The following is a 26,069-nucleotide window of genomic DNA, read 5'->3' as shown; positions in this document are numbered from 1 at the left end:
TGTCTGCAGGCCAGAAGAGGGTGCCAGATCCCATTATAGATGGTTGTGAGCCACCATGTGGTTGCTGGGAATTGAACTCATGATCTTTGGAAGAGCAGACAGTGCTCTTAACCTCTGAGCCATCTCTCCAGCCCCTGTTTTTGCTTTTTTGAGACGGTCTCTATATAGCTTTGGAGCCTGTCCTGGAGCTCACTCTGTAGACCAGGCTGGCCTCAAACTCGCAAAGATCTGCCTGTCTCTGCCTCCTGAGTGCTGGGATTAAAGGCATGCACCTCCACCACACGGCACGCTTAGTTCTTCTTACTTATTTATCTTTTACAGATGTGCAGAAACACACCCAGCCTTCACATTTTTTAAATTATATTTATTTAGTGTGTGTGTGTGTGTGTGTGTGTCTGTGTGTGGGTACATAGTGCCATGACACATGTATGGAGGTCAGAGGACATTGTACAGGAGTTGGTTCTCTCCTTCCAGTAGGTGGGTTCTGGGGATTGAACTTAGGTTGTCAGGCTTGACAACAGTAAGTGCCTTTATCCATTGAACCATCTCACTGATCACTCCCCAACCCCCTCTCTTTTTAGTCAGGGTACCCAGACTGGCCTTAAATTCATTATGTAGGTGAGGCTGGCCTTGAACTCCTGATCCTTACGTCACTATCTCCCAAATGCTTGGGTTGCAGTCCTGGCTCAGATACTTGAGCAAGAGAGAGAGAGAGACAGAGAGACAGAGACAGAGAGACAGAGAAGTGAGGGTGTTCATGTGTGTGCGTGTTGTTCACACGTTCCTTTAGGTATGCATGCATCTCTGCATGTGGAAACCAGAGGTTGTTATTAAGTGTCTTTCTTTCTCAGTTGATTTCCATCTTAATTATTTATCTGTGTGTTTATTTTAGAGATAGGGTCTCTCACTGATCCTGGAACTTGCTGATTTGGCTAAACCCTGGCCAACGAGCCCTAGGGTCTGTCTGTTTCCACCCCCTAAACACTGGAGTTACAGATGTGCTCTCCACATCTGGGAGCCAAACTCAGGTCTTAGTGTTTGTGCTGTAAGCCCTTTTCTGACCTTCCCACCTTCCCACCCCCAGATACTTTATTTTCAAATTTATTCTGTTGACATCGATTTCACTAGCAGTTTTCTTCGCCTTGGTGATCCCTAGAGATAGTAATATCAGATGACGTCTACCTGTCAAGCACTTGTGGGTTCTTTAGCCTCTTAATGTTTTCTTTCCTTTGCTTGCAGTGATTACTGGTCAGCATCGAAATGGCGTGATTTCAGCCCGAACTCGGATTGACGTTCTTCTGGACACGTTTAGAAGGAAGCAGCCCTTCACTCACTTCCTGTCTTTTTTCCTCAATGAAGTTGAAGTGCAGGAAAGATTTCTAAAGTTCCAGGAGGAAGTACTGGAGAAGTGCTCCATGGTAAGTAGAAAACAAAATCAAATTTTCTTAAACAGCACGAAATGGTTCATAATTCAAACAGGAATATAGACATACCTCCCCATAGGTTTTGATATAAGATGTGGAGCATTGCTCTAAAGATTTATCTTTCTTTGTCTGTTTGTCTGTCTGTCTGTCTATTTATTTATTTATGTATGTGTGTGTGTGTGTATGTGTGTGTGCATGCATGTGTGTGTGTGGTCTACCCACCCATGTAGAGGTAGATGTCTTCCCTCTCTCCTGTTCTCCACCTTCTATTTTGAGACATGGTCTGTCATTGAACCTACAGCTTGCCATTTGGCAGTGCTGGCTGGTCAGCTAGCCCCTGGGATTCTTCTGTCGCTGCACCCACCCCCCCATACTGAAGATATAGATATCTGCCACAGCACCTAGCTTTTATGTGGGTGCTGGGAATCTGAAACTGGATCCTCTTGCTTGTGCAGTAAGCACTTTACCTACTGAGCCATCTCCCCAGTCCTTTAGTCTTTTTAATTTCCAGTTATTTTGTGTATACACGAGTTTTGCCTACATGTAGTCTGTGTGCCATGTGTTGCTTGGTGTCTGAAGAGGCCAGAAAAGGACATGGGATCTTCTGGGATTGGATTGCTATGCAGCTGAGGATGACTTTGAACTCTGATTCTTTCTGCCAGCACTTCCCAGGTGCTAGAATTGCAGATGTGTACCATCATGCCTGCAGAGAAGGCTGTTCCTGTGTGTACAGTGTTCCATACCACCGTGCCTTTTGGGTGGCAGGATGAAGGAAGTACCATTATCTTCTGATCTTCTGCCTCTAGGCAGTTGTGTGGTAAAGACAAATTGGTGTATAGAATTGTAGGGCTGGAGAGATGACTCAAAGGTGAAGAGTACCTTTGATATCCAATAACTCCAGTTCCAGGGGATGTAATGTCCTCTTCTGACCTCTGTGGGCAACAGGTATACATGTAGTACCCACACACTTATACACATAAAAAAAGAAAATAAATCTGCCTCCATAATGGTTATATAACAGTGAATTTTTGTTTGTTTGTTTTTTTAAAATATTTATTTAGTTATTTTATTATGTATACAATATTCTGTCTGTATGCCTGAAGGCCAGAAGAGGGCGCCAGACCTCTTTACAGATGGTTGTGAGCCACCATGTGGTTGCTGGGAATTGAACTCAGGACCTTTGGAAGAGCAGGCAGTGCTCTTAACCACTGAGCCATCTCTCCAGCCCTTGTTTGTTTTTTTGAGACAGGGTCTCTCTATAGTTTTGGAGCCTGTCCTGGAACTAGCTCTTGTAGACCATGCCAGCCTCAGAGATCTACCTTCCTCTGCCTCTCGAGTGCTGGGATTAAAGGCATGCACCACCACCGCCCGGTAGTAACAGTGAAATTCTTGTGACTAGGATAACAGATGAATAAACTTTAGCCAGGCATGGTGGTGCACGCTTGAAATCTGAGCATTCCAGGCTGAGGCAAGAGAATCTAGAGTTCAAGGTCAGTCTAGGATAAATAGTCATTTATTATTACAACACAGGAGTTCCCACAGCACTTTTTTTTTCCGGTTTTTCAAGACAGAATTTCTCTGTAGCTATGGATCCAGTCCTGGATCTAGCTCTTGTAGACCAGCTGGCCTTGAACTCACAGAGATCCGCCTGACTCTGCCTTCCCCCCTTTTTTTAAAAAAAAAGATTTACTTATTATGTACACAGTGTTCTGTCTCCAGGCCAGAAGAGGGCACCAGATCTCATTATAGATGGTTATGAGCCACCATATTGCAGCTGGGAATTGAACCAGGACCTCTGGAAGAGCAGCCAGAGCTCTTAACTGCTGAGCAATCTGTCCAGCCCCCAGTAGTGAGACTTTTTAAAAAACAAAAGCAAAAGCAGAGTTAGAAAACAAAAGGAATAAAGGTCATGAAGCAATTACAGATCCCATAGCACTCAGGAGGCTGAGAGTGGGAGGAGCTTGAGTTTGAGGCTGGCTAAGCTAAAGAGCAAGACCCTGTCCAAAAAAAAAAAACAAATAAAAAAACCAAGCCACGTTGGTGTATGTGTGATTTTATATTCTGCTTTGTTTGGAACAGCAGTCTATACATGTTGTCATTGGACAAAGCCCTCAAATTTTCTACTGTTCTTTGGAGATCAAATATGAAATGACAACAGTCAAGGCTAAAGTGACATAACATATTTCAAATGATGTTTTCTGTTTTCTCTGCCTTCCCCCATGTCCTTCCTTTCTTCTATGATAGGGGCTTTGTCTCTGTTGCCCAGGCCAGGCTCTTCTGAAACTTGCAGTCTCCTGCTTCAGCCTGTTGTGCAGTTGAGATGACAAAGATGTGACATCATACTTGGCTCAGATAACTTAGTTTTTTGAATGCTACTTAGTATTCCATCTAACACAGTCTCTATTTTCCTGTTTTTCATTATCGTAATGACTCTGATGTGAGTAGTTTGATTTGTTTCTTACTTGAATTCTTAGAAGTGGAAAAGGAGTGTGTGTATTTGAGTCTTTTCATGTAGTTATCCAAATCATCTTCAAGGAATTTATGTATTCGAAAGCAAAATTTTCTTTAGGTGGTTTCCCTGCTTTTGCCAATCCTAGATGTTCTTCTGTGTTGTTTTTGTCATAGGGAGGGATAAAAGAGGCAGAAGTTCCGCTTCCAGCCTCTTCTTTATAGAGTGTGCTCCAGAGGACACCCAGGCCGTGTGATGGAGTGTGATGCTGTGCAGGAAGGGCTTTGTTAGGTTGTAGTATTTTCAGGTCGCTTGTCTCTTAAGCACTTGCAGGTTCTGCATATAGGTCACATTTCAAATAGCTTTGTCAGGGCAAGGTATAAGCACAGCTATAAAGAAGCTTAAAGAGATACCGAATGTGTTCCATACACCAGATGGTGCAGCCTAACACTCACTATAGCATTAATTCTCTCAACCAAGTTTTCTGAAACATCTCCCAGAGGCTGGTGAGGGAGAGGGTGGGGGAAAGGTGCATGATAAACCAGCCTGACAAACTCATAGTCAAATGCTTGGTTAAATGATGGAATGAGATGACTTACTAGCACAGTAGTCCTCTGTCTTCCACATGTGTGCTGTGGCGTGGGGCCTACGCACACGCACTAAACAGGGTGTGGTGGGTTGCAGGAGGGCAGATAAGAATGGACCATACCCCCTAAAGAAAACTGACTCTCCCTCCCCCGGCAGCCATCAGCAGTCATTAACCTCTAAGCTTCCTCTTTGTTGGACTGTTCCCTGCTTGACCTTGTGCAGGTCTTTTGCAGGCAGCCTTAGCTGCTGTGGGCTAATGAGTGATTAGCTATCGATGTTCAGAGATGCTGTTTGCCTCTGGACCTTTTTGTCTCTTTTCTTTTGAAAGATTTATCTATTTCTAATTTTATGTGTATGAGGGTTTTGCCTGTATGTAAGTGTACCACGTGTGCAGTGCCTGTGGAGGCCAGAGGAGGAGGATGGATCCCTAGGGACTGGAGTTATTATTTGATATCGCTAGCCACCATGTGGGTGCTTAGAACTGAACTTGAATCTTCTGCAAGTGTAGCTAATGCTCTTAATTGCTGAGCTATCTTTCCAGCCCCTGGACCTTTAGCTCTTTGAATCTTCCTCTCCTTCTTTCTGTTTTCTGAGCTTGAGAGATTTTTGTTTGTTTGGTTTTAGTTTTCAAGACAGGGTTTCTCTGTGTAACAGCTCTGGTTATCCTGGAACTTGGTTTGTAGACCAGGCTGGCCTCGAATTCAGAGATCTGCTTGCCCCTGCCTTCCAAGTGCTGGAATTAAAGGTGTGTGCCACCACCATCCAGTATAGTTTTTTTTCTTTCTTTTGTTCTTGAGAGATTTTTTTTTTTAACGTAGATTGTCTACTTAAAAGTTCCAAGTTTAAAATGTTCTTTACGTAGTTTGTCAGGATGGAAGGATTAAAAATTATAATTATACTCAGAACTATCTTACAGTGAAATTAGCTTTGGAGCTTAAATTGTTTATTTTGGAGCTCTGGTCTCTAAAATGCAGGTTCCTGTGACTGTCATCACTGTTCAGATCTAGAGCAGGCTCATGACTGCAGGCAGCCCTTTCAGAGCTGCCCTTCCCATCCTAGCGGTGTTCATTTCTGTCTTCCTGGGCATGTCATATTCATGGACTCACACTGATAGGCTGTTTGCACAGGCCTCTTCTGGGCATGTCATATTCATGGACTCACAATGATGGGCTGTTTGCACAGGCCTCTTCTGGGCATGTCATATTCATGGACTCACACTGATGGGCTGTTTGCACAGGCCTCTTTCACTTAGGGTAATGTTTGAGCTTCGCCCATGCTGTGTATTGTAGCATGAGTAATAAAAAGAAAATCAGAAAAGCAAAGCAGTCAACCACTAGAGAGCTTTTACCTCAACAAAATCTTCAGAATGAAAGAGGTCGAGTCCCTGTCTCATCCCGCTTTATGTTCCTCTCTAGTGCTGGGATTAAAGGCATGCACCATCACCCTCCTGCCTCTATGGCTAGCTAGTGTGGCTGCTGGGATTAAAGGTGTGGCCACCACTGCCTGGCCTGTACGGCTGACTAGTGTGGTTGGCTTTGCGCTCCAATCTTCAGATTATTTGTGCTTTATAGTAAAATATCACTGTAGTATATATTTATAGTCCACTTCTCATTTTTCCTGAGCTGGGTTCTGCTTCATGGGTGCGGTACAGTTTTCTTTACTTGTCTGTTTGTTACTGCACGTCCTTTGGACTTTTCCAGTTTCTGGCAATTATGAATGGAATGCTATGGACAATTTTGTAGTAGTTTTTATATACACATAAGTTTTCATTTTCTTACAATAAATACCCAGGAGGGAGATTCCTAGTATGTGTTGTAGTCATATGTTTAACTTTATAAAAATGTTACCAGGGCCGGGTGGTGGTGGTGCCTGCCTTTAATCCCAGCACTCAGGAGGCAGAGACAGGTGGATCTCTGTGTGTTCTAGGCCATCCTGGTCTACAAGAGCTAGTTCCAGGACATGCTCCAAAGCTACAGAGAAATCCTGTCTAGAAAAACCAAAACCAAAACCAAAACAACAAAAAAAATGTTACCAGGACTAGTGAGATGGCTCAGCCGGTAAAGTGTTTGCTGTGCATGCCGACAACCTCAGTTTGGTTTCTGGAGCCCATGTGAACTGGGAGGAGCAAACTGCGTTCACAGAATTGTCTTTTCACCCCCGCATGAGTGCTGTGGCTTGCACACATGCCCCACCTACTCAAAGTCACATACACACTCACACACCCCTCACCAGACACACATCCACACACTGTGCACACACACCCCTCACCAGACCCACACACTGCACACACTCATACACCCCTCATCAGACCCACACACTGTGCACATACACCCCTCACCAGACATACTCACATACCCCTCACCAGACCCACACTGCACACACACATCCCTCACCAGACACACACACTGCACACATTCATACACCCCTCACCAGACCCACACTGCACACACACATCCCTCACCAGACACACACACTGCACACACACATCCCTCACCAGACACACACACTGCACACATTCATACACCCCTCACCAGACCCACACTGCACACACACATCCCTCACCAGACACACACACTGCACACACACATCCCTCACCAGACACACACACTGCACACACTCATACACCCCTCACCAGACCCACACTGCACACACACATCCCTCACCAGACACACACACTGCACACACACATCCCTCACCAGACACACACACTGCACACACTCATACACCCCTCATCAGACCCACACACTGCACACACACATCCCTCACCAGACCCACACACTGCACACACACATCCCTCACCAGACCCACACACTGCACACACTCATACACCCCTCATCAGACCCACACACTGCACACACACATCCCTCACCAGACCCACACACTGCACACACACATCCCTCACCAGACCCACACACTGCACACACTCATACACCCCTCACCAGACCCACACTGCACACACACATCCCTCACCAGACACACACACTGCACACACTCATACACCCCTCATCAGACCCACACTATACACACACACATCCCTCACCAGACATACTCACATACCCCTCACCAGACCCACATACTGCACACACTCATACACCCCTCATCGGACCCACACTACACACACACACACACACACATTCTTCCCCTTCTCCTAATAATTTTTTTTTTTTAATTTGGAGATTGCCAAGCAGTTCTTAGGGTGCCTGTGCCAGTTTGCATCTCCACACGCCACATATGGTAATTCTAGTTGTTCTGTGTCTGTGTCAGCATTTGTATTGCCGCTGTTTTCTTACTTTGTGGTGCTGGGAAACATGGGGTCTTATGTAAGCACTCTACTGCTGAGCTATATTCCCAGCCCTCTTTTCACTATCTTTTAGCCATTTTAATAGTTATGGGGTAGCGTTTCAATATAGTTTTAATTTCCATTTCTCTAATGACTCAATGATATTTAATTATACTCAACTTTGTGTTTTCGCTCATTGTTATATTTTCTTTGGTGAGTTACCTTTTCATGTTTTTGCCCATTTTAAAATTGGTTGTTTTCAGGACTAGAAAGATGGCTCAGAAGTTAATAAAAGCACTTGGAACTCTTACAGAGAACCCGGATTCAGGTCCCCACATTCACATGGTGACTCACAATCATCTGTAACTGCAGTGCCAGGGGATCTGACACCTGTTCTGACCTCTCAGGGCACCTGTATACTTGTGCTGCACATATACATAATATACATACCCAGATGATATTTCCCAAATCAAGCTAACTTCTACACCCAGATACGCATATAATAAAATAAGAGATTTTTAGAAGTCTTTAAAACTGGATTGTTGCTGAGTGTAGTGACATGCACCATTCAGAAGGCAGAGACAGGTGGTGCATCTCTGGGTTCGAGGCCAGCCTGGTCTAATAGCAAGTTGCAGGCTATCTAGGGCTTTGTAGTGAGACTGTGTCTCAAAAAAAGAAAAAGAAAAATTATCTTTTTTTAAAACTGTTGTATAAACACACATACACACACTTGCTTCTTTTTCATCCTGGATGCTAGTCCTTTTAAGAATGTATGATTTGCAGATGTTTTCTCCCAGTATGGAGTTTGTCTTTTTATTCTATTATCAATTGTTTTTTATGGAATAAATATATTTTGATGGTCCAGTTTATAATTTTTTTGTATTGTAGATCTTCCGATATCACAGTTAATGACTTTTCACATAGTTGTAAAATGTGAAACTACTTGTGTCTTTTTAAAGATTTTATATGGTTTTATTTGTTTGCTTTTTTATTTTTAGCTATTTAGTTCAATTAATTTTTGTATAAGGTGTGAAGCTGGGCTGTAGCTGTAACTAGGTACTAAGGGTTTGCCTTGTATGTGCAAGGCCCCGATTTTCATTTTATTGCCTACCCCCACCCACTAAACGAAGGCAAATTATTTTTTTAAAGATTTATTTATATTTATTTTATGTGTTGGTCTGTGTGCCATGTTCCTGAAGTGCCTGTAGAGGTCAGAAGAGGGCATTCCCTAGAACTGGAGTTGAAGACAGTTGTTAGTCATCATGTGGGTTCTGTAACCAAACCTGGCTGCTCTGCAAGGTCAGCAGTCTCTTAACCACTGAGCTACCTCTCCAGGCTGCTCCCTTTTTATATGGATGTCCATGCTATGTTTTCTTAATTGTGTAATGAAGAGAGTAATAAAAACATCTGGGCCTGGCGGTAGTGGCACACACCTTTGATCCCAGCACTTGGAAGACGGAGGGCGGTGGAGCTTAGTGAGTTTGAGGCCAACCTGGTCTGCAAATCAAGCTCCAAGCCAGCCAGGACTGTTACACAGAGAACCCTGTCTCGAAAAACAAAACAAAACAAAACAAAAAAAAGGGAGGGGAAGATAAAATGCAACTGTGGTTAGTGTCCGTAGTTTCAGAGAGGCGGGCTGCTCTGATTCTGGAGTCCTTGCTTACACTTGTGCAAATGAACGAGTCTAACGGCCTGGTTGGGAGCGCTGTAGGAAGAGTGGAGTGAGTGAAAGAGCAGCATGGTGCCTGGGCCATGGTGAATATTTAATGAGTGTTAGCTGCGCTTCCATATTTCCTGTTGGCTAGGTTAAAGTTGTGTCATTTAGAGTTAAGATCAGATGGTGTGGGGGTTGTTGCTCAGATGGTATTGTGCTTGCCTAGCATGCTGGAAGCCTTGGGGTCAGGGCCCGATACTATATCAACAGGATACAGTGTATGCCTGCAATCCTGGCATTAGGATGTAAGGGCCCAGGTTATTCGCAGGTGCACAGAGACTATGGTCCAGCCTGGGAAACGTGAGACGCTCTCTGGAAAACAGAACAGATTAGGTGAAGGCAGTTTTGATAGTATAAATGTTTTTTTCTAAGTCCCCCCCCCCCCCCCCCCCCCGAGACAGAGTTTTTCTGTCTAGCTCTGGCTGTCCTGCAACTCATGTAGACCAGACTGGCCTCAAACTCACAGAGATCTACCTCTAAGTACTGGGATTCAAAAGCATGTGCTTCCATGCCCAGCTTTTTAAGCTCTTTTTAAAAAATGTATTTCTAGTTTTCTAAGACAGGATCTCATTTAGCTTAGGCCTGACCTTGAGTTCAACATGCAACTGAGGTTGGGCTTTGATTGTTCTGCCTTTGCTTCTCAAATGCTGGGCTAACAGGCTTGTACCACCTGTACCACCATGACGGGCTCACAGGCGTGTACCACCTGTACCACCATGACGGGCTCACAGGCGTGTACCACCTGTACCACCATGACGGGCTCACAGGCGTGTACCACCTGTACCACCATGACGGGCTCACAGGCGTGTACCACCTGTACCACCATGACGGGCTCACAGGCGTGTACCATCTGTACCACCATGACGGGCTCACAGGCGTGTACCACCTGTACCACCATGACGGGCTCACAGGCGTGTACCACCTGTACCACCATGACGGGCTAACAGGCGTGTACCACCTGTACCACCATGACGGGCTAACAGGCGTGTACCACCTGTACCACCATGACGGGCTAACAGGCGTGTACCACCTGTACCACCATGAAGGGCTCACAGGCGTGTACCACCTGTACCACCATGACGGGATCACAGGCGTGTACCACCTGTACCACCATGCCTAGTCACAGTTAGGTTCCACCATGCGGGGCTCACAGGCAGGTGCCACTATGCGGGGCTCACAGACAGGTTCCACCATGCGGGGCTCACAGGCAGGTGCCACTATGCGGGGCTCACAGACAGGTTCCACCATGCGGGGCTCACAGACAGGTTCCACCATGCGGGGCTCACAGGCAGGTGCCACTATGCGGGGCTCACAGACAGGTTCCACCATGCGGGGCTCACAGGCAGGTGCCACTATGCGGGGCTCACAGACAGGTTCCACCATGCGGGGCTCACAGACAGGTTCCACCATGCGGGGCTCACAGGCAGGTGCCACTATGCGGGGCTCACAGGCAGGTGTCATTTTGTGGGGCTCACAGGCAGATACCACCATGCCTGACAAAATCTTTTCTTTATTCCGCCCTTCTCCCTTCCTACCTTTCCTCTTTTTCCCCTTTCCTTTTGCTTCTGCTGCCCTGTTTATTGTTTTATGTTATTTTTCAAAAAGATTTATTTAGTGTATGTGTGAGAGAGAGGAAGAAAGGGAGGGAAGGGGAGAGTGAGAACATGTGTATGCACCGTGTATTTACTTGTGCCTTTGAATGCCAGAAATTCTCTTTTAACTACTGGGCCTTCTCTCCTAATCCATTTATTTATTTAAAATTTTATATTATTTTATGTGTATGGGTGTTTTGTCTACATGTATGTGTATATACCATATATGAATCTGGTACCTGCAAAGGCCAGAAGAGAGCATTGGATTCCCTAGAACTGGGGATACGGAGGGTTGTGAACTGCCTTCTGGATGCTTCAGATCAAACCTGGATCCTTTGGAAGAGCAGCCAGTGCTCTTAACTTCTGTGCCATCTCTCCAGCACCATCAGTCCCCTTATTTTGGCTTTTTAGATGGTCTCATGTATAGCATAGGCTGGCTTTGGCCCCTTAAGTCTCCTGCCTTGTAAGTGCTGGATCACAATAGGTGTGTGCCACCACTCCCAGGCATGTCCCGTTAAAGCTGGATTCAGGGCACTAAAGTGTGGTGAGATAGATATGTGTGTATAGAGTATTGGACATCAGGTGCTTTGTGCATCAGTGTTGAGAATTATAAAATTGATTACTTAACAATGAGACTATGAGGGTGAATAGATTCACACTTTACAACTGTGAGGGACAACCTGGACATCATAGAGATTATCCAACTCTTTGTTAATGACAAAATTGGCTTTAAGGGCTTAAACAAGGTTTATGTGTATGTCAAACACTCACATATGTGTTAGAGCATAGTTTTCATTTAACATTTCAAAGCAAGGTGATTTCTTTTTGCCTGTAAATGGAAGATGGGCTAGAAGTTCAAACGCACTGACCTGAGAGATGTGGTTCAAAGGCAGGACACTGAGTTGGCCTGGCAGTACAAGACACAAAAGAAGCAAATCCAGAAACACAAAGTGCCCAAGCATCAATTTTTACTGGCAGCGAGTTTGGTCAGTTTTGAAATTCTATGTTTTGTAAATACAAATGTAACTGAAGCTCAGTCCGAGTTGTTTTCAGTGTTATGCCTGCCTGCCGTGAGACAAGTGCATTGGGACTAGTCTGTCTGTGTGTGTCTGCACACCTTTTCATCTTCTTGCTTTTTTTTTTTTGGCTACTGGCATAGGCTGATAGGGAGCAAATACTGGAAAGATCACTTTAATTCTACCAGAATGAGATTGTCTGCTATGAGCATCATGCTGGCTTTAATCAGCCTGAATTACTTCCGTCCTGCTTTCAGGGAGACTTCATACCGACATAGCCGCCTTCCTGCTTTTAAACCATTCTCTGAGAGCAGCAGGGGAAGAGCACAGCATAAAAGAGGAAATAAGTGAGGGACTATCATCCCCGTTATGTGGGAGAGGCTTTCTGGTGCTTTCCATTCTGGCGTTAGAATGCAGTCATTTTCTAGTGGCAGTCTGCACGTGTGATCCCAGGTCAGGTGAATTCTGTCCGAGGAGCCTTGAGGACCTTGTACTCGTTCACTCAGGTAACAGCGTCTCCTCAGAGGCTAAACGACCTGCAGACCTGTGATTTATTTTGGTTCCTCTTAAGCTCACCTGAAATCTCTGATAGAGTTTCATTGTCATTAAAAGGGGTCGGGGTGGAATCAGTAGTGTGGTATCCACATCTTTAATCCCTGCCCTAGGGAGCCCGAGGCAGGTGGATCTCTCAGCTTAAGGCCAACCTGATCTATGTGGTAAGTTACAGGCCAGCCAGGGCTCAATGATGAGACTCTTACCTGGGGAAAAAGGTGTGGTGGGATGGTATAGGCATCCCGTTGTTTAAGACATAGGAAAATGGCTTTTTGATAGGGTCTTACTCTGCAGATTATATAAACCCATTATATATCTTAGATTAGCCTCTAATTTAAAGTGATCCTCTGCTTCAGCCTCCCAGGTGCTTAGATTGAAGGTGTGAACTAACATGTCTGACATTAGTTTTCTATTTATATTAAAATTATCCTTATTTTTTCCTGTTTGTGATGGCATTTCAAAAAGTAGCCTTTTTGAAAATTACAGTTTTCTTTTTGTTTCAGTTTGTCACTATTATAGGGATAATTGATTTTTGTTTGTTGACATTGTATTATTGTGGAGGACTACAAGAACAAAGCACTAAAGCCTGGAGGGCTTACACAACACCAATTCATTTCTCTAGAACTGGAGCATGGAAATCTGAACTAAATAAGTTGGTGGGATCGACTTCTTCAAAACCAATCTCTTGGGTTTGTAGATGGCCGTCTTCTGGCGTCCTCACCCTTTGTGCTTCTTGGTCCTGATTTTCTCTCTCGTGGGCTCAGATAGCAGGTGGGAGCCCATCCATATGACTTCATTTTTGCCTTAATATCTCAGCAGAGGATCTGTTACCAAATATATTCATACTAAGGTTCTCATGAAGCTCAGGCTGGGTTTGAGCTTGATACACAGCTGAGGATAATCATGAACTCCTGTTCCTCCTGACTCCACCTCCTGAGTCCTGGAATAATAGGCGTGTGCTACCATTCTGAGCTTGAGAAGCCTCTTTCTGTCCTTTCATCACCCTTCCTTGAACTACTTCCTTTAAAATAAGTGGCCTCTTCTGTCTCTTTGTTTGATGGCATGCTTGTCCTTGACCTCACCCTTCACTCTCCAAGGAAGTGAAATTTACTTTTAGCAGAGTGTTTCCTGAAATTACCTCCTTTGTACTCTCAGTTATATAAGAAATGTTATTTTGACTATAGACATTATTGCCATGGTCCCTGTACTTCCGCTCCCTAAGCCCGAGTTTTTAATGTGGGATTTAGCTGCTCACAGACATCGATAAGGCATTTTTCATCTCTGTGATCTGCAGGTAAACGGCACCTTATTTTTTCAGTCTTTCCTTGCTCACATTATGATTCGTAAATGTCTTACTGTCTGGAAGTTGAAGAAGTATATTACAACCCTGTGTGTCTCTCAGTCATTGGTAGCTAGTGATGCCGCTGTAATTCCACTTTATCTCACAGCAGGGTCTGGTAGAAAGCACATCAGTAATGAAAAACAGTAATTCAGACTGTGTGTGGTGGAGCATTCTGAAGGCTTATAGATCTGCCTGCAGCAACCAGGGAGTTTTCAGGCTGCCTAGATAACCTGAGTCACTTATAGCTCCCGAGACACGATTTTCATACTGTTTGAAGCTGCCGTTGGGCTGAAATGGCTCTTGTGTCTGGGTTCTCCTACTACTCCCCCAGTTAGGGTTATTATTTTTTTCTAGTAGGGTTATTCACTGAAGAAGAAAATTATATATGAAAACTTTAACATATAATTTAGAATTCTTTATATATTAGGGAGGTTGGAAAATTCGCAGTTATTTTATGAGATGATTTAGAATGATGATGTCCGTCTATAAGAAGATGTTGCTTAGGAAAGTGGGAAAGAGAGGTCCTTGCAGCTGTCACATATGTCACAGTTTGGACAGAGGGCGGCAGTTGTGAAGCTGTGTTTCAGTTCATAGACTCTATTAAATGCTTACCGCGTGCACTATAGACACACCACATTGTAAATCTGCATTTCATAGTAATAGTGGACTCTGCTCTTAAAGATCCCACACCCTACTGGGGGGAAATAGACTTTTAGTGGGCATCCAAAGGGGCATTCTGTAGCAATCAGAGAAGGCTTGCTAAGGTCAGTGACACAGAATTTTGAAGGGAGGGCGGGGTTTCTGCCAGGCCAATCTGGAGAAGATTTGGCCCTTTTGAGGTGTAAGGGGAGGATGAAGAGTTTCTTGAGACTGGAAAGTGCGTAGGCAGGAATGATGTAGGGTCCAAAGGGAAGATAAGTAGCTTTCAGGTTCTGAAGCATCTTAGTTTGTATTTCTCCTGTAAAGAACTAGTGTGGTGCATTTGGCATCGTAGAAAAATAATTGTGAAGGTGGTATGGAGGATGCCGTGAGAACTAAGAGTTCAGTACCAGTCAGGAACCTGTTAATACAGGCTCTTGAAGGAAGCTAGGGTTTCCAGCATGTGTGGATCTATTCCAGCGATGTTTCATAGGCTTTCTCCAAAGTGGAGATAGTACTGGAGTCACAGTGTTGATGGGACGAGTAAATGCCTTCATTTTAGAGCGAACTACGGCTTGTAGATAGTGCTGCGTGTCAGGTGGTGCCTTATCAAATTAATACAGCAAATAGGACTTGCGCTAGTTCTGTGGTTAAAAGGGTAGAGGTGAGGGAAAGAGTGGCCTCAGGTGGCTACTAAGGGGCTGGGAGTGTAGTTCGGTGGCCTAGTGCTCCCTGGCTCTGCTGAAGGGAGTGTATGGGAGGAGAAGCAAAGCAGAAGCTGAGATCTGCCCTTGACCAGCTGCCCTGTCACTCCTCATCAGTGTCTGACTTTGGGAATTGGTGTTGGCTCTAGAATCATTGCTCACCAGTGCTTGTAAGCAGCTTTTGGAGACACAGTTAAGCCCTGAGGAACATAAGCTTGTCGTAATGGCTCTCACAGAAGCTAAGTGAGGAAGGGCTCTTCTCTGTAGCGGGAGAAAATCTAAACAGTGCACAGGAAAGGCCACATGAAGGCTGCTGCTTGGCTGTTCTTTCATTATAAGAATTGCTTTACTTTTTCATTGTGTCTGAATAGAGAGAATTTATAAGCCAGAAGAATCAGTGTATACGACTTAACAAGGTTATTTCATTAATAACACATAGAGGCTCTCAAATGAAAGTCATTTTTCCCGAACGCTCTAGAGGAATAAAGGGAATGACTCAGCAGAGCCTCATTTAGCTCCCAGCGCTGCTAGAACAGAGGACGTAGATGGCTTGTGTAGTGTTTCCCACTCGTGTAGGACGCAGAAGGCAGCCTGTGTTTGTTCCATGCTGCTGTGTGCCAGAGACTCCATATAAATGACCTGAGACGGAGGTGTCGTCTGGTTTCAGAGCACCTCGGTGCCACGCTGCTGATAGCGGGCAGAGTTAGAACCTGAGTCTGGTTTGTCTGGTTGCAGAGCCAAACACTCATCACTCCGCCTTATTTGGATATCTTCACATGTTAGTGAAGTTTCTATCGTTTGCCCAGAAGTGCTTCGATGGGATTTTGCCATAGAATAATACCTGTGAGCAGAAGGACAGCCTCCATGTTTCCCTTTTCATTTGCACAGAGCACCAGGAAGTGAATTGGTGAGGCCTTCACAGATGCCTGATTTCTTAGCAGGTTCTTAGTTATGGGTTCCGTGTGAAATAAGGTATAGGACCTTTGACTTAGCGGTAAGGTAGGCGATCTCTCCTATTTTATAGAAGGGGAAGCTGAAGCTTAGGAAGGTGACATGACTTGTCTGGCAACAGTGGGTTGCTAACAGGGTAGAGTTAGAACCTGAGACGATATTGTGGACCAAGGCACAAGCCTTTGTAACTCCTGGAGCTGCTAGCACATGGTGGACATGTGTGATTTGATGATTTGCTTTTGTTCCTGACAATCAGCATCTACTGTCAAGGTAGAACAGTGTTCAGATTCTCCTGAGTTCATTTCTTAGTCATCTTGTAATGAGCATGGCCTTGCAGGCCCAAGAGAGGCTTCCTGCCTGCTTGCTGGCTCTCTCCTGGATGCACCTGGGGAATGGCTTGTGTGATTTGAATGTTAAGAAAGAATGCCCCATGGAGGGGCGGGGCTAATCCATTGTACCCTTTTCAGGCCTTTCCCCCAAGCTTGCCAGCTTGAGAGTTACATTGCCAGCATTTCCTGGAGTGCTAGACGAAAAATGAGATGGGCCTGAGGTGTGATCTGCGCACCTGTTGTCTGAATGACTTGCAACGCTGAGGCAGGATGGTGGCAAGTGCACGGCCTAGCAGGACTGTGTGTGGACTGAAGGACAGCCTGAGTAACTTAGCAAGATTCTGCCTCAAAATAAAAAAAGGCCCGGGGATATAGTTCAGTGGTTGAACAGTTGCCTAGCTTAAAGTCAGTTCCTAGGATCTAAAAGATAAAGTGAAGTTGGTGACGATGGTGTGACGGCCAGTGGTAAACTACAGCAGCAGCTGCGGGCAGAGTTAAGGCTGTGGCCTGGGGCTCTGAACCCGACTCAGCCTTAACAGAAGGCTGCTTTAGATTTGCTTTGTGAGACTCTGCTTAATACATAAAGAAACTGAGGCTCAGAGATGTGACTTTGCCATATTGTCATCCAGACAAAACTGCCCCAGGAAATTCCTGTTACTTCACCCTCTGCCTGCCTCTCTTGGGTGGAAGGTCAATACCATTAGAATTGTCAGGCGCCAGCCTGGGTGGCCAACCTAATGGAGCAGAACAGTTCCAGCTCCAAATAATGGCAGACTTGGAGCAGAGCCCGGCGTAATTAAGCCCTGGAGTAAAGGACTTGATGTTGGTCTTGATTTGTTTCAATGAACAGACTTTAGGTAGGAGTATATATTCCGAGCAAAGAGAAGCAATGGCCCTCGAGATTTATACCACTGTCTTTAAGGTTGTTTGATCTTATATTTAATTTGGACAATTCTGTAAAAATATGGTTTGGTTATTTTAATTTATTTGTATATTTATTTTGGTAGATGACAGTGTTAAGCAGGGTAAAATTTGATGTTTCTCTGCTCATTAAAAGACTTACTAGTAAGTCTTTATGGATTTCCAGTAGAGTTAAAGACAGGATGACCTCATGACTCAAAATCCCCTAAAGACTTGGGTTCGTGTAACCTTGAGATATTCCATTGTTCTATGTTTTCTTCACTTCATCTATTTAGTTTCCAGTAGTCAGTGTTTCCTTAGCAAGTAAACCTGAGCTGATAAAGGGGTGGTCTCTTAGAGGGGAAGGTGAGGTTAGTCGGTTGGCTTTTGTTGCCATGACACAGTATTTGATGAAAACAATGTAATGGGGCTGTTGAGATGGCTCAGTGGGTCAGGGCACTTGCTGTCAAGTCTGCCAAATCGAGTTCAAGCCCTGGAACCCCCATGGTGGAAGGAAACAGCTGTTTTCCCAGAGGTTGCCCTCTGACCCCTCCACATGTGTGCTGTGGCTTGAACATGTGTGCATGTATGTATATACATACACAGAGAGACTGTAATAACTTAAATAATAAGTAAAATTTTTAAAAATGAACAGGAAGGGGAGGGTTTCTTTTGGTTTTTTCAGAGGTATCAGCCCCTGGTAGTTTTGCCCATCCTTGTGGGCTTGAGCGGGGGAGGCTGGGCTGGGGTATGTGGGATGACGACAACAATACTACTGAACGCTGGGCTGCGTAGTCTCAGGCAGCCTGGACTGTCTTGAAGCCCTGCCTCAAAAAAGATAAGAGAAAAAGTATTCAGAATTTGTAAATCTTCCCTCAACCCCACCCAAAAGTGTAATAGAAAAAACCAGATATGTATTTTTTAGTTGGTGCGAACTTGTATTCATTTTCCCCCACCCCAGTATGTGTTGTTGTTGTGAGACAAGCTACAGTTTGGTGCATGTTAAGGATACATTATACTAGGGTGCACCCCTGGCCCCTTTCATTCATCTTCAGCTTTAGTTCTTTTCCCTTTTAAATTCTCGTTAATTTCTTTTTTTTAATATGTATGCCATCAAGATACTTCCAAAAGTCAAAACTATATAAAGAATCATGCCAGGTGTGGTGGCACACACCTGTAATCCCAGCACTTGAGAGGCAGAGGCAGGTGGATCTCTGAGTTCAAGGCCAGCCTGGTCTAGCAATGCCGGGACTGTTTACACAGAGAAACCCTTTCTCAATAAACCAAAACCAAAACCACCCAAACAAGCAAAAACTATGTTTTAAGTATCCATTTCCAGGACTAGAATCCCTGGGTGTATTGTTCTGCTTGGGCCAGTGTCACAGGGTACAGCAGACGCAGACAGAGAGCTTTCTTTTCTCACAGCTGTGGAATCTGTACGATGAAAACCCAGGTGCGAGCAGAGCTGAGCCTGGCGCAATGTCTTACTAAGATGGCAGATGACTTTCTCTCTGTGTCTTCCTTATTTTCCTTTCTTGTATAAGGATACCAGCTGTATTGGATTTGAACTCCACCCAGTGACGTGAGTTCATTTTCTCTGCTTCAAGGCCCCTTCTCTAAACACAGTTCCACTGGGAGTGAACATCTTGACACAAGGATGGGGGTGGACTGGGTGGGGCTGATACATTTCAGTCTAAAACCTTGACCCCCCCCCCACCTTTTCAAGCCTGGGCATCCAGGCTGCCACTGAACTCTTGATCCTGCTGTCTTTGCCCCCAAGTGCTGGGTTATAGGGCGTTTGCGTTTCACTCGCACCGTGGAAGCACTCACGTCCCCACAGCCTGTCCTACACTTGTGTGGTTGGGCTTTTGAACTGTCACTTGATGGGTGAGAGGAAGTATTCAGTATAGTTTTAATTGGCATTTGTTTTTCTCAGTTTATAATGACAAAATCTGTTTGTCATTAATGACCTGAGATTCTGTAAGACATGCTGGTATAGCCAGAATGGAATGGAAATACAGGGCATCAGTGGCTCTGCTGCCAACCTGGGCAGATGCTATGTGTGATTGAAGGATTCTCATGCTGGCAGTTCTAGTCTCAAGGGACTCAGTATCCTATCTCCATGGAAACTAGTCTGACACAGGGATGGGGCCTGGGGATCACCCATGAACATCACTGAGAGATACTTGCAATGATACTACAAACAACCGTAGGTGCCCTCCCCTGTCCCCGGCGCAGAGCTGCTGCCTGAGTGCCCCCCTCCCCAAAGATGGAAGAAATGGAATGAAATGTATGGATGGACAGAAGCTTCCCCAGGGAAGAGCCTCCAACCCTGAACTCTGCCAAGACCCTGGGGCGACATGTGACTGCCAGACGGCTGGTGCTTTTGTGGGCAGGGAGACTATACCTCCTCTTGGATTCCCTTCCATCCCAGTTTGGCAAAAGTCTTGGCTCTTGAGCTCTTGAAGGAGAAAAATTCATACCAGGTACCAGTAGAGTGATCGTCAGGCAGGTTTTATTTTTAGCAGGCTAGTAGGCAGAAACAAATTTCCATTACCAGTGGCTGCATATAGTATCCTCCTTAGTCCTGGAATGGCCTGTTTTAGAAGCTGCCATTATAGTCAGCTACAACTAGATGCAGGGATATGTGAAAAGGTGAACCTGCTCATAAAGCTGGGCCATTTCCTGGGGGAAGTGGAAGGATACTGGTGCATTTGTATGCTCCTTTGCGGGTGGATAGGGCATGGTGGGAGCTGGCTTAGAGCCCACTGAGGCCGGCTTTGTTTTTTTCAGAGCCCAGTTTTTTTTTTTTTATCTGTTTAGCTTGGGTCTCTACCCATATATAAATCTTACTTATCTTCCTCAGTGCCCCTGACCTCACAGTTTTAACTTTCCCCTTTGTTTTAAGCACAATAGTGATGCCCTGTGTTGCTGGAATGGGTGTTGCTCCTGCCAGGGAGGAGACTGGAGAAAGGTGAGACGGCTGGAGGGCAGGCTATTTGTTGCTGCCCTGTTGCAGAGGCCTGACCCTCCCCTTGCTAGAGCCACCACCTCCTCTTCAGTTCCCTTTCTCCAGAAGCCAACTCTCTTACATCAGTTTCTGCCTCCCTCCACCCCTTTCTTCCCCAAGTCAAATTGTGTTTGACTTTCCATATGCAACCAGGGTATTTAAATCACTCAGGAATGGACAGACAGTGGTTTACAGTGTACAGCTGTCAAACTTGAAACTTCTTCATGTGTGTGTTTAGGTTAAAAGGAAACTCCCGTTCCTGAAACTTGAAAAGATAGTTCAGTGAGCTCAACCTGAACTCTAGGGGGATTTCTGTCCATTAGATAAAAGTCAGCATTCCTCAGCAACTTGCGAAACTGGTTCTTATCTACCAGAAGGAGGGACATATGACTGCCTGTGGCAAGTATCAACACCACCAAAACCCACACTGCTCTCCAGACTCCCTCAACATCACAAGTACCTGTTACACATTTCAAATCCATGCTTGTATCCTGCCCTTCTCACTTCCGCCTCTACCCTAAACTCCTTCCAGATCACAGGATTCCCAGCCCCTAGCTCCGCATTCTTCTTATTATCCTGCTATTCTTGATAATGTTGGCTGCCCTCTGTGCCCTGCTCCTGCTTCTCTGACTATGTTTTCTCTAATCTCTGCCCCTGCTATGCTCCCCTCTCTCACAGATAGCACTGGCCAGGTCCAACCTGCTGGTCATGTTCAGTCTACTACTTTCTCTGCTCTGGACTCTTCCAGATGCCTCTGGCTGTTCTCTCTCTCATATCTACAATGAAGCCCTTCCCCTAACTATACCACGGAGTGGTCATGTCATCAGTCTATACAGTATGGACTATCAAAATCAGAGAACCACTGGCTAAAATCTGTGATCTTACTTTATTATCTGATGCTCTGATCTGAATAGGGAGAGTTAGAGGGACAGTTGACAGTTTCATTAATGATGTTGTTTAATAGTTTTTCATGAGCTGATTGTGGCTTTCAGTTAAGAGGTGGTGAGAGTAAAACTACTACCCTGAAGTCCAAAGGTCTGGGAAAGGAACCACTGTTCCTTTCAGAGACACCTCCTCAATGATGTCACTGCCAAGTTCAGATCACCCAACATACTGGCAGTTCTGGGTGATCAGGTCCCAATGTGGTTGTCTTAGTTAGGGTTTCTATTGCTGTGAAGAGACACCATGACCGTGGCAACTCTTACAAGGACGTCATTTAGTTGGGTCTGGCTTACACTTCAGAGGTTTAGTCCATTATCTTCATGGCAGTGTGTAGGCAGACATGGTGCTGAAGAAGAAGCTAAGATTTCTACATCTTGATCCTCAGGCAGCAGAAGCAGCTGTGCCCACACTGGGCATGGCTTGAGCGTACATGAGACCTCAAAGCCTGTCTCCACAGTGACACACTTCCTCTAACAAGGCCACATCTCCTAGTAGTGCTACTCCCTATGGGCCAAGTATTCAAACACATAAGTCTGTGGGGACCGTTCCTATTTAAACCACCACAGGGTTTCTTGTTTTAAAGGAGTGGGGATGGATGGGAGGGCATAAAGTTTGAATTTTCCCTTCCCACAAGGTTTCTGCTTAGGTGGCTTCATTTATCAGGGACAAGGAGCCAAGAGGAGTCTGAAAGCCAACGGAAAGATGTTTTCTCAGTATCAATCCAGCTGGGAAGCATTCTGTTAGTGACACATGCTCCTTCCCCCTAAATATAACTAAATGTTACATGTGCTATCAACATAGCTTTAAAAAAAAAGTAAAACAAAATTATGCATTTTTATAACACTTGATAAAAATAGTCAGATGTGTACACACATACACACACACGCACGCACGCACACACACATGCACACACTATTAGTTTTCTGACATTTTTATCCTCCTGTGCCTGGTCTGCTTTTTCATCTCCATTGTCAGTAGGGCTGTTCACATCTTGCTAGCATCTGCTTTTCCCCCTTTCCCTCTGGCTTTCTGCTCCATTTCTTTGCAGGATATTCCAGGCTTGGTTCTGGTTTGGGGAGCAGGTTTACAGACAACTTTGCAGATTGTCATTGCCCTGGCTTCTCTCCTCTAGCATCCTCTTTGACGTTTCTTTTGGTCATAGCATGACAGTGGTGGGATGTACGCCCTGAATGTGGGGGGTGCCGGGTGGTCAGGGGTGGTTCTCGTGTCTTCATACTGCTCCTCTTATTTTAATGAGTGCAATTGCACGCCATTGTCTGTTTGGGAGTGGGTTTGTGTGTTTGTGTAGGTGCACATAGTATCTGCCTTTTGTCTACCCAATGGGATGCTTCTCTAAGGTTTTTGAAGATTCATTTTTATTTATTGGTGAATATATACGTGTCTGTTTCTGTGTGTGCACGTGTATTCATGTGGAGTCCTAAAGAGGGTGTTGGGTGTCCCTTTGCATCCTCTCTGCCTATGCCTCTGAACAGGATCTGTGTCTCTGAACGGGACCTTTTTTTCTTTTCTTTCTGGTTTTCCAAGACAGGATGTCTCTGTGTAATAGACCTGGAATTTGCTTTGTAGGCCAGGCCAGTGTTGAACTCACTGAGATCTGCCTGCCTCTGCCTCCCAATTGCTGGGATTAAAGGAGTGCGCCACCACTTCCCGGCCTGAAACAGGATCTTTTTCTGAACCTGGCACTTGATTCTTTGCTAGGCTAAAAGTAAATCTCAGCGATCCTCCTGTTTCTTTCTCCCTTGAAATTGGGGTTGGTTGCAAATGTTTGTAGGAAATGCCTGACTTGTTACTAGGGAGAGTCCCAATTATATTTGTGGTGGAGTTGTGCACACTGCAGTCACGAAGGGAGCATCACATGCCTTTCCTAATATAGCAGGTGTCTCTCTGGGTTAAAACACTTGGCATGGCGTGTCCTGCACTTAGCCTTCCTTGACAGTTTAGAGATGATTGTTGCTTTTACTTTGAGACATTTTTACTGTGAAGCCCAGGCTGACCTTAAACTCACAGCCCTCTTGCCTCAGCATCTCCAGTGAGTGCTAGCTCTGCAGGCAATGTCACCACACCCTCTTTTAAAGCTGTTTGTTCCTTAGAATCACCTCCTTAAATTAAATGAGGCAATTCAGGTTGATGGGTAGAATAATAAAACTCCTTCATCAGATACAAAAATAGCTCAGGCTCCATTAACACCTAGAAAATGGGTAATCTATTAACTACTGTTTCCAAGGCAAAAATGAGGCAGTGTGTGCTAGCAAACCAAGAACTGGGTACAAGCTGTGTGTGGTAAATGTGTTTCTTTTGGGTGCCTTATTAGGTGAGGGATCCAATTATGGATCTTAAAATTCAAAGCTAGAATTCCTCATGCTGGGCTCCTACGTAGAAGAGAGTTTCATTTTTTTGTTTTTCATTTACAGAATAAGGTTAGTGAAATATGACAATTACCTATAGTTAGTGGTATAAATTGCCTTTATGATACACTGGATATGGTCAGCTTTGAAGACATTATGCTAAATGAAGTTTTCTTTTGAATGACTTCTTTTTTAAAAAGATATTTGTTTGTTTGTTTGTTTGTTTATTTATTTATTTATTATGTACACAGTATTCTGATTGCTTATATGCCTACAGGCCAGAAGAGGGCACCAGACCTCACTGTAGATGGTTGTGAGCCACAATGTGGTTGCTGGGAATTGAACTCAGGACCTTTGGAAGAGCAGGTAATGCTCTTAACCGCTGAGCCATCTCTCCAGCCCTTGAATGATTTATTTTATGAGCTTTATGCAGACTAGATAAGTCCATAAGCAAATCCAAAGAGACAGAAGTCACATTAGAGCTTACCTTCAAGGACAGGAAGTGGTTGCTTAATGTATATGGAGTGTTTTGAGGAGATGAAAAGGTATTGAAAGTATGGAGAGCCTATTGGTTACACAACATGAATATGCTAAATAGAACCAAATTTTACATGGTAAGGTAGCCAATTGTATGTGAAGTGAGTTGTGCTTTAATTAAAAAAGGGCTCAGAACTCAGAAAGCATATTGGTCTTACGTGTTTCCCAGAGGTGGAGGTATGAAGAAGTGTGTAGAGCCAAAGCCAGTGACGGGTGACTGCCTGGATGTGGCGCATGCTGCCCCCACACTCACTGTTTACTCGTCCTGGTGCTTGGCAGAGCTTATTTGCTTGCAGTTCTGGGGAGGAATCTAGAGCTTTGCTCAGCAAGCGCTGTACCACTGAGCCTCATGTTCAACCCTCAGAATTTAGTTTAATGCAAAGTCTGTATCTGGATATGTTGCAGTATCTGCTAAGACAGAAAAAGCCCTATAGGCTTTGCTTTATCTTGTTCAAGGCAGGGTCTCATTCTCTAGTCCATACTGATTAGAGATACCACATAATGAAGGTTGGCCCCAAACTCAAAATCATCCTACTTGAGCTTTCCAAGCTCTACGGTTGCGCTGTGCCTCACCACACCCATTGTATGCCCACTACAATTTATAGAGTCTTATTTCAGAGGGAAGGCCACGGGGTAAGTTATTCTTTGGGGAGCTCAGAAGAGAATCAGTTGCCATGAAATTGACAAAGTTGATGGCAGACCAAAAAGAGATATTCTTATATTTGGAAAAGGATGTCATTTAGCTTGGGCTGGCTTGAACTCCTCATCTTTCTGTCTTCACCTCCCCAGTTCAGGAATTAAAGACAAGTGCCACCACACCTAGCTTAAAAAATATTCTTTAGTTTTCTTTTTATGTATTCTTCTCTCATATAATACATCCTGACCACAGCATTCCTCCCTCTCCTCCTCTCAGTCCCATCCCACTGCTCCTCTGTTTTCCTTCAGAAAAGAGCAAGCCTCCCAGGTATGTCAGCCGAACATGGCATAGCAAGATGCAATAAGACAACCCTCATTAAGGCTGGGCAAGGCAACCCAATAGGAGGAAAAGGGTCCTGAGAGCAAGCAAAAGAGTCAGAGTCAGCCCCACTCCCACTGTTAAGAGTTCCACAAAACCCCAAGCAAAACAGCTGTCGCATGTATTCAGAGGACCTAGCACAGACCATGATCGCTGCCTCAGTCTCTGTGCGTCCCTATGAGCTCCTGTTTAGCTGATGTCTGTGGGCTGTGTTCTGGTGTCCTCGACCTTCTTAAACCTACATTTAAAATATTGTGTGCTAGGGCTGGAGAGATGGCTCAGTGACTAAAAATGCACTGTTTATGCAAAAGCCCAGGGTTCAGTTCCCTGCACTCACATCAGATGGTGCACAACCACTTGTAACTTGAGCTTAAGGGATCCAACATCTTTCCAACTCCAGTTCCCTGGAATCTAATACCCTCTGCTCTGTGCAGATACCTGTGTACATTCAGTGCACATGAACTCAGACACATACATCCACAAAAAGCTTTAGAACATTGCATTCTCTTTTTCCTGCTTATTGTTGTTCTATTGGGCTACTGTTTATTTCTTTAGGGTACAAGTGATTACAACCAGGACCACCTGCTTGGGCCCTACTACCAAGTGTGGCCTCCAAGTCCCTACACAATATGTGAAAATCCCATAACATAGGAGATTTCAGCTATAGAGGCCTGGCTTCTGGGAGTCCCAACAAGTTGTGTCCTGCCACTCTAGAAAAT

At 44.8% G+C, this 26,069-nt stretch overlaps 1 protein-coding gene across 8 annotated transcripts in view; it reads left to right on the top strand.

The window, feature by feature from the left end:
* Window positions 1–26,069, top strand: part of Ascc1 (activating signal cointegrator 1 complex subunit 1) — an 89,495-nt gene that overhangs the window by 8,194 nt on the left and 55,232 nt on the right. For all 8 annotated transcript variants that reach the window (XM_075980201.1, XM_075980200.1, XM_075980199.1 and 5 more), the window contains one exon: window positions 1,240–1,418. In XM_075980201.1, the coding sequence (XP_075836316.1) occupies window positions 1,240–1,418 (179 nt within the window). The remainder of the gene's footprint in view (window positions 1–1,239; window positions 1,419–26,069) is intronic.

The sequence above is a fragment of the Microtus pennsylvanicus genome, chromosome 7, assembly GCF_037038515.1.
Source record: "Microtus pennsylvanicus isolate mMicPen1 chromosome 7, mMicPen1.hap1, whole genome shotgun sequence".
In the NCBI taxonomy this organism is placed as follows: domain Eukaryota; kingdom Metazoa; phylum Chordata; class Mammalia; order Rodentia; family Cricetidae; genus Microtus; species Microtus pennsylvanicus.
The sequence above is the reverse complement of the archived record's forward strand: the minus strand, read 5'-3'. Positions and strand labels throughout refer to the sequence as shown.